Source organism: Nicotiana tomentosiformis, chromosome 4, assembly GCF_000390325.3.
Source record: "Nicotiana tomentosiformis chromosome 4, ASM39032v3, whole genome shotgun sequence".
NCBI classification, from domain to species: Eukaryota; Viridiplantae; Streptophyta; class Magnoliopsida; order Solanales; family Solanaceae; genus Nicotiana; species Nicotiana tomentosiformis.
Window position 1 is genome coordinate 12,129,241 of NC_090815.1, and position 9,606 is coordinate 12,138,846.

General features: G+C 39.6%; 1 protein-coding gene across 1 annotated transcript; it reads left to right on the plus strand.

Annotated features, from left to right (window-relative positions):
- Window positions 1-5,153: 5,153 nt before the first annotated feature.
- On the plus strand, window positions 5,154-5,588 carry LOC138909271 (secreted RxLR effector protein 161-like). The gene has a single exon (XM_070200456.1). It carries the CDS (start codon window positions 5,154-5,156, stop codon window positions 5,586-5,588), a length of 435 nt encoding a protein of 144 aa, XP_070056557.1.
- Window positions 5,589-9,606: the final 4,018 nt, after the last annotated feature.

Below are 9,606 nucleotides of genomic sequence, written 5' to 3' on the forward strand. Positions count from 1 at the left end.
ACTTCCAGAGGGTCCAGATGGTTATGCCACGTATTGTGATGCCTCAGGTGTCAGGTTAGGATGTGTCCTGATGCAACATGGGAAAGTAATTGCGTATGCTTCAAGGCAGTTAAGGAAGCACGAGCGGAATTATCCAACCCACGACCTCGAATTAGCTATTGTTGTCCATGCACTTAAGATATGGCGGTATTATTTATATGGCGTTCATGTTAATGTATTTACAGATCATAAAAACCTGCAATATATCTTCAAGCAGAAAGAATTGAATTTGCTACAGAGGAGATGGCTTGAGTTATTGAAAGATTACGATGTTAACATTCTCTACCATCCATGCAAAGCTAATGTGGTAGCAGATACCTTAAGTCGATGATCTATGGGTAGCTTAACACATGTAGAGGCCGAAAAAAGACAATTAACTAGATAGATTCATCAATTGGCTTGTTTGGGGGTTCGGTTAGTAGACTCTGGCGATGGTGGAGTTGTACTCCAAAATACTGAAAAATCATCTCTCATAGCTGAAGTAAAGGAGAGGCAGTACGAGGACCCAGAGTTGGTCGAGTTGAGAGAGCGAGTTTCGCAGCAGAAAAAGCCATTGTTAGAGATCAAGGGAGATGGAGTTCTCAGATATAAGGGTCGTCTGTGTGTTCCAAATGTAGCAGGTCTACGAGACAAGATTATGTCAGAGGCATATTATTCATGGTACTCCATTCATCCTGGGTCGACGAAGATGTACCATGACATTAAGGATGTGTACTGGTGGAACGATATGAAGAAGAACATTGCTGAGTTTGTCGCTCAGTGTCCTAGTTACCAGCAGATGAAGGCAGAGCACCAGAAGCCCGGAGGGTTAATGCATATTATAGAGATCCCGACATGGAAATGGGAGGCGATAAACATAGACTTTATCACGGGTTTACCTCGTTCTCATCATAAGATCGATTCCATATAGGTGATAGTCGATAGGCTCACAAAATCAGCTCATTTCTTACCGGTCAGATCTACATATACAGCAGAAGACTATGCAAGGTTATCTATTAAGGAGATAGTGCAGCTACACGGAGCACAGTATCTATTATATTTGACCGAGGGGCCCAGTTTACAACACATTTTTGGAGGTCATTTCAGAGAGGTCTAGGGACTCAGGTGAATCTCAGCACAACTTTTCATCCACAGACTGATGGACAAGCCGAGCGCACAATTCAGACGCTCGAGGTTATGTTACGAGCATGTGTGTTGGATTTTAAAAGAAGTTGGGATGAACATTTACCTCTTATCAAGTTTGCATATAATAACAATTACCACTCCAGTATCCAGATGGCTCCGTACGGGGTTTTGTATGGGCGTAAGTGCAGATCTCCTATAGGGTGGTTTGATGTTAGAGAATCTGGGTTACATGGGCCAGACCTAGTTCAGCAGGCCATAGAGAAAGTAAAGCTTATCCGAGAGCGACTGCTGACAGCCCAGAGTCGTCAGAAGTCATATTCTGACATACGGCAACGAGACTTAGAGTTCGGGGTTAATGACTGGGTATTCTTAAAGGTGTCGCCTATGAAGGGCGTGATGAGGTTTGGCAAGAAAGGCAAGTTTAGCCCACGGTATATTGGGCCTTATACGATCATTCGAAGAGTGGGCCAAGTAGCTTATGAGTTAGAATTATCATCAGAATTAGAGTTTGTCCATTCGGTTTTTCATGTATCTATGTTACAGAAGTGCATTGGCGATCCTACCTGGGTGGTGCCCACAAATGATGTAAAGATTACGGAGGACTTGTCATATGAGTAAATTCCGGTTACCATCCTAGACCGACGAATCCACAAGCTACGGAATAAAAAGGTAGCCTCCGTGAAGGTTTTATGGAGAAGCAAGAATGTGGAAGAGATGGCGTGGGAAGCGGATGAAGAAATGAAGTCTAAATACCCCCACCTATTTCAAACTAAAGATATGGCTCGAGGTGGGATGCCTCAACACAGCTCTATTCAGGCTAGTAGGTCATCATGTAAGCTCTTATTTTTGACTTTCAGAATTTATAATGGACAGTTGTGTGAAGCCAAGTGTTGCTATTTATAAACATTGGCCATGTGTGGCATGTATAATATATTTTCTGGCTGCGTACATGTTGGTTTTAATCTAATGTATGAAAGAGACTCTGGTAAAGTTTTCCCAAAGTCTCTAAGAATAAACATTCGAGGACGAATGTTTCTAAGGGGGGAAGAATGTTACATCTCGCATTTTCATACGTTAAATTTTTGTCGTAAGTTAATCGATATAAGTTCGGGAAGGTGAGAGGGTAAGCGAATCGAAGAAAATAAGTTTCGTCAAAGTTTGGCAATTTGGGATAAAATACGGTCTGAGCGATGGGATAAAAGGTACTACATGACCATGATAGTATGCTGTATAAGGTGTATTAAAAATAAGTAGCATTTTAAGTAATTTGAGATAATTTTTAATTATGTGGGTAATTGGTTAATTATTTATTTAATATGAGATTAACCATGTAATTAAGGATTTATGGATAATTGTAGGTGGGGAAAAATTCCCCCTCCCCCCCCCCCCACATGTGGAAGCAAGTAGAGGAGGATTGGTTTTGACTTGACTTTGAACAATTAATTAAGATGACACATGGAAAGAGAAGTCATAATACTTATCCCTACTCTTGTATTGAATGAATACCAAGAATCCATTTCGTAAGTGGGTTATACAAAAGCAAAGCCAAGAACTCTTATCTTGAATGAATACCAAAATTCATTTGGCAAATGAGTTATACAGAATACAAAGCCAAGGACGATAGTCACTCCATAATATATTAGCAACGGCATGAACTTCAAGTAAAGATGAAGTTTACATCATAATACTTCATGTTATAATAGCAACGAGATTTCAACACAATTTCTTGAAAATCTTATAACTTTCTTACTTATTCAAACCTTGCAAAACAGATGTTAACTTCAATCCAATGAGATTTCAACACAATTTCTTGAAACAAAAAATCCCAACGAGAATTCTTAACACCTTAGTAACGTGAGAATTTGCGATTCTAAAGGAGTACGGTACAACCTTTCCAAGAATATCATACAGAGTTTTCCCTACTCCAGGTATGAGGCTAAGCCCTTACTTCATTTTGGCATGATCACATAATTACATGCGTTTGATAACGAGACATAAAGAGAAATTCATATTCCGGAATTTATGTATATTTTCCTAGTCGCGTAAATTATAGTGTTCTCCTTATCGGGACTTCATATTTAATTGAGTATTGTCTTCTTCCAGTCAAGAGAGCAGAGATCCTATATATACAGTATTGCAGTATTTTCATTACCATCGAGCTATAATCGATGAACATGCCCTTATTGGGCAACCTCTGATCAGATAGTAAGTTATATACCGAGCCTACTATGGCTGATCGCCTATGAGCGAGCCCAGTTGGTCGAGATACAAAGCCTAGTATGGCCGAGCGCCTATGAGCGAGCCTACTATGATAGAGAAAAAAAAAATATATATATATACCGAGCCTTATAGGGTCGGATATCTATTTTACTTACTATATTGAGAGAGTTGAGTCAGTATCAGCAGGTAAAAATATCTTCAAATTAACTTGACTCCCAGTTACTTCAGTTATTATATTATCAGTTCAGTTTCAGTTTTCAGTTATTTTATTGCCTTGCATACTTGGTACATCATTTCGCACTGATGCCGCTTTTTCTGGGGACGCTGCATTTCGTGCGTGCAGGTTGAGACAGACAGACGGGTACACCTCCTCAGTAGGTGTTGCCCGGTTCAACTTTATCGGTAAGCTCCACGTCCTTTGGAGTTGCCAGGTCTAGACGTTTTGTGTACATATCGTGTATATATATATATATAGGCTATGGGTAGGTCGGGGACCTGTTCCGATCACAATATATCCATCAGTAGAGGCTTGTAGACATAACCTGTCAGTTAGTGCAGTATGTTGGTCTTGTAAGCCTTCTATATATTTTTTGTTGGTTTGTCAGCTGTAGTAGTTAGGACCGCCTTGCCGGCCCAGCTTCACATTGATGTTTAGTCAGCGTTAGTTTCCGTTCAGTTTTATATTTTGCTTTGCAAATTGTCTTGCAATGTGGCCCGTGACCAAAGTATGACATTATATGTTCAGAGTCCCTTAGTCGCAAGTTGGTACGCAAGGATAGGTGAGGCACCGGGTGCCGATCTCGCCACCCAGGTTCGGGGCATGGCAGATCTGCTATTCCAGATGATTATTTAGTTATCTACACGAGTCAGAAATTGATTTTGGAATTGATAATGATCCAGTTTCATTTTCACAAGCCATTGAAAGTAATAATTCTGATAAATGGTTAGATTCTATGAAAGATGAGTTGAAGTCTATGGAGCAGAATAAAGTTTGGGACCTTGTTGAATTACCGAAAGGTTGCAAAAGAGTCGGGTGTAAATGGGTCTTTAAGACGAAACGCAACTCAAATGGCAACATAGAATGTCACAAGGCCAGACTTATTGCCACAAGTTTCACTCAGAAAGATGGCATTGACTATAAAGAGACTTCACCGGTATCTAGAAAGGACTCACTTAGAATTATAATAACTTTAGTAGCTCATTATGACTTAGAGCTACATCAAATGGATGTAAAAACTGCTTTTTGAATGGAAATTTAGTGGCAGAAGTTTATATGGATAAACTAGAGGGGTTTGCCACTAAATAAATGGAGCACGTGGTGTGTAAACTTAAGAAATCAATACACAGACTTAAACAAGCTTCCCAACAGTGGTATCTTTAATTTAACGAAACTATTGTCACCTTTGGATTTAAGGAAAACACCGTTGATCAGTGTATATATCTGAAGGTCAGTAGGAGTAAGTTTATTATGTTAGTCTTGTATGTTGATGACATATTTCTTGCTACTAATTATCTTGGTATGATGTATGACACCAAGAAATTTCTCTCTAACAACTTTGAAGTGAAAGATATGGGAGAGGCATCCTATATGATTGTGATTGAAATATTCCGGGATAGATCACAAGGATTATTGGGATTGTCTCAGAAAGCCTATATTAATAAAGTGTTAGAGAGATTTAGAATGGAAAAATGCTCATCAAGTTCTGTTCCAATTCATAAAGAGGGATAAATTTAGCCTCAATTAATGTCCAAAGAATGAATTGGAACATATGCAAACGAAAGATATTTCTTATGCATCTATAGTTGGAAGCCTAATATATGCCCAGACATGTACAAGACCAGACATCAATTTTGCTGTTAGAATGCTGGACAGATATCAAAGTAATCCAGGGATGGACCACTGGAAGGCTGCAAACAAAGTGTTGCATTACTTGCAAGGAACGGAAGATTATATGCTCACTTATAGAAGATCTGATCATCTTGACGTGATTGGATATTCAGATTTAGATTATGCTGGTTATATGGATACAAGAAAATATACATTTGCTTATTTGTTCTTGTTAGCCGAAGGAGCAATATCATGGAAGAGTGCAAAGCAGTCTATCATAGTTGCATCCACTATCAAAGCTGAATTTGTGGCATGCTTTGAGGCTACAGTTCAGGCTAATTGGTTGCGTAACTGTCACGACCCAAAATACAACTAGTCGTGATGGCACCTAACCCAACCCTCTAGGTAAGCCAATTATCAACTATTCAATTCCAATGAATTTAATAAGGTAATTAATTAAAAGAAAATATATGAAACCAATACATTTTCCCAAGAACTACTAGTACAAATCATGAGTTTCTAAGAATAGAGTTTACAAAGCTGGTATGAAATAAATACATCATCTGTTTGAAAAGTACATAAACAGAGTTTTATGAATCTAAGGCTGCCATAAACAAGAGGCAGCTACAACCGGAATGCAGGTACACCTTCAGATCCAGTTCCCGACGAACGCAACAACATCAACAACCAACATCTGCACGTAAGGTGCAGAAGTGTAGTATGAGTACAATCGACCACATGTACTCAATAAGTAACAATCCTAACCTTAGGTTGAAAGTAGTGACGAGCTTGTACCAAGGTTAGAGTCCAACTCCAATAACCAACAACAGTTCATAACCACATAAAGCAAGTAATGAAAGAAGTAACCCAAGGAATAAATGCTCAGCTAAATCATGATTTTCAAAAATAATTCTGCCTTTCAAGTGAATCAGTGAAAGTCCCAAGTCGTTTACCGAAGTTGCCAAAAATACAAATAAGTTTGAAAACAGAAATTTTCCCCCCAAAATCCTTTCAACAATGATAAGATGTTTTTTTTTTTTTCAGATAGTCAGTGGAAAAATGCATCACTATGCCCGTAGGCCAATATGTGTGAGAAGTCATGAATGACGTGATACTGTACAACATGAGGAAAATATATCTCTATGTCTGTATGTCAATGCAATGTATCTTAGTGATAAAATTATATGCATACTTCTCAGAGTATCAATTCACTTAGTCCTCCCCATCACTCAGTCCTCACATTTACTCAATCCTCCCAATTGCTCGACACTCGCACTCAGTAGGTACCTGCGCTCACTAGGGGTGTGTATAGACTCCAGAGGGGCTCCATCAGCCCAAGCGCTATAATCTGTATGGACAACTCACGTGCTGCACGGACAACTCACGTGCTATAATATCAATATCTGGATCCATACGGACAACTCACATGCTATAATAAGCCAATCTGGCATGCTGCAGCGTGCATCCCGATCCCATAATAATAAAGTATATAAATCAAATATGGGCTGCTGCGGCGTGCAGCCCGATCCCATAAGTATCCTCACAATGAGGCCTTCAGCCTCACTCAGTCATCAATCTCTCCAGTCTCTCGGGCTCACAATGTCATGAAACTAGCCCAAAATGATGATACGATGAATCAATAAATAGCAACAGAGGCTGAGAGATGATATGAAATGAATAAACATGATTGAGTATGAAATTTTATTTTAAACAAATAATTCACAGCAATATGGCCTCTATGGGTCTCAATAATACTGGCACATAGCCTCAGCATGATTTTTAATATGATTCTCAACTCAATTTCTTTAACACATAAAACTACATAGAAAATGCCAAGATTATTTGACTACAAAATTTCACGAAACCAATTACGTCACAATTTCTATAGTGCATGCCCACACGCCCGTCACCTAGCATGTGCGTCACCTCCAAACAATTCACATAATACATATATTCAGGATTCATACCCTCAGCTCCAAGATTAGAAGAGTTACTTACCTCAAGCCGTGTAATTCTTTATTCTTCAATGTCTTTTCCTCGTGAATTGGCCTCTAAACGCCTCGCATATAACCACAAATAATTTGATTCAGTCAATAAAATTTATTGGAATTAATTCCATAAGAAAATACTAATTTTCCAACAAAATCTGAAATTTATCTCAAACATCGCCCGTGGGACCCATGTCTCGGAACCCGACAAAAGTTACAAAACCCGAAAGCCCATTCACTCATGAGTCTAACCATACCAATTTTACTCAAATCCGATAACAAAATCCCATTCAAAACCTCAAAATTCTAGTCCAAGTACTCTCTCTCATTTTCCCCAAATTTCCATCTCAAAACACTAATTAAATGATGAAAACAATGATATATTTGTGTATATTGACCAAATTCGAGTTAAAATTATATACGGTCGAGATAGATTTCGGCCTTCGCACGTCTGATCGAGTTCGAAAGATAATCGATATAAGTGAGACTTCGAGATGGGTTCCGAAGATGGAACAAACAAGCTTCGAACCCGAGGGGACGATCAATGTCGAGTTCGATATTGTTATCGAGCTCGAATCCAAATCGAACTATGTCGCAGAGTAAAGCTATCAAACTTATAATCCAGAGGCCGACCGGCATTGGCCCCAAATCAATTCAAGGGTCCGAGTCAGAATCGAGCTTAAGCCAAAGATCGAGAGCTTGAGTTAGAATCGGGCTCAAGCCGAGATCAAGAGCTCGAGTCAGATCGGACTCACATAAAGAAGCCGTTGCAATCCCACTAGATAAGAGAATCTTGGCAGAAATTTGGGAAAAGCTATTCTATCATAGGTTCCCCAATTTATTTTTCTTTCTAATTATATCCAAAGTAGGATCCCTCCATATAAGAAGGATAAACTATTATTTCTGTAAGGATCCAAGATAATAGCATACATACACTCTTATATTCAGATATTACTATTGACAGAGAAATAGAGGAGAGATTATCCTCTTGTGAGCTTTATACATTGATTCATTTTGCTAGTTCATTCAATCACTTTCTAATTCAATATTGGTTCGTATTTCATTCTTTACGGGTCAATATTCGATATATTTCTACTTACTTTCTGATTTGTGCCAAGTTGTCCCACGTATCCTTAGAACTACGTATAAATTCAACTCTATCCATTTTTCGGGTAAACAGTTTGGCGCCCATCGTGGGGCTAAGGATAATAGTGGTTATTTGATACGAATCTGAAAAAACACGCCATTGTGTTTTGTGCTTGTTTCCGAAAATATCTTGAGTTTCGGATTAGCTACGATTAACCATCAATCAAATGGTTTCACCAATTGATAACGGGTCCGGTCTTCAAGATGAAAAAAACAACTTGACACCCAGTACTGAGAGACCACTTTTAAACACCGTTGGAGCTCGAATCAGAGTGCCAATTGATATCAATTCGCATGTGGCCATTGTGGCGAACCTACATGCTGAACCCGAGAATAGCATCCATGGTGACACTCGGTCTGCGGCTCGAGATACCCATAACGTCGAGGAAAATCGGCATTAGCTAGCGTATGATTTTCGAAATGTTGCAAGCCAAACAGGTAGCAATAGCTCAGTTGTAGAGCCAAACCCAGCTACAAAGCAGGCCGGAGCCCAATCCACCCCGAGAAATCACCCACAGAACAGAACCAACCATAGTGAAGTCAAATGAGCAAGAATCAGGGACTACTCCCGAAATTGCTAAATTGGTCGAGGAACTCACAAAGCGAGTCGAAGCCAACGATAAAAAAGTAGAAACTTATAACTCTAGGGTCTATCAGATCCCGGGCGCTCCACCAATGATGAAAGGGTTGGATTCGAAAAAATTCGTGCAAAAACCTTTTCCCTCGAGCGTAGCCCCGAAACCAATCACCAAGACATTGCGTATGCCCGAAATTCCCAAATATAACGAAACGACCGATCCCAACGAGCACATCACTTCTTACACATGTGCCATCCATGGCAATGATTTAGAAGACGATGAAATCGAATCTGTGTTGTCAAAAAAATTCAGAGAGACTCTTTCGGGGGGGTGGGGGCGGCAATGATTTGGTATCACAACCTACCACCAAATTTCGCAACAAGGAAATCAGACCTCTTCAAGGTAAGACAAAAGGATAACGAGATACTGAGGGAGTTCGTATCTCATTTTTAAATGGAACGAATGGACTTGACACCAGTCATAGATGAATGGGCTGTTCAGGCTTTCACTCAAGGTTTGAACGAGCGAAGTTCGACAGCTTCATGGCGATAAAAACATAACCTGATCGAATACCCAGCCAACACGTGGGCCGACGTGCACAATCATTACCAATCAAAAATTAGGGTCGAAGATGATCAATTGGGGTCTGAACCCACTGTTAGAAGGGATACTAATCGAGAAC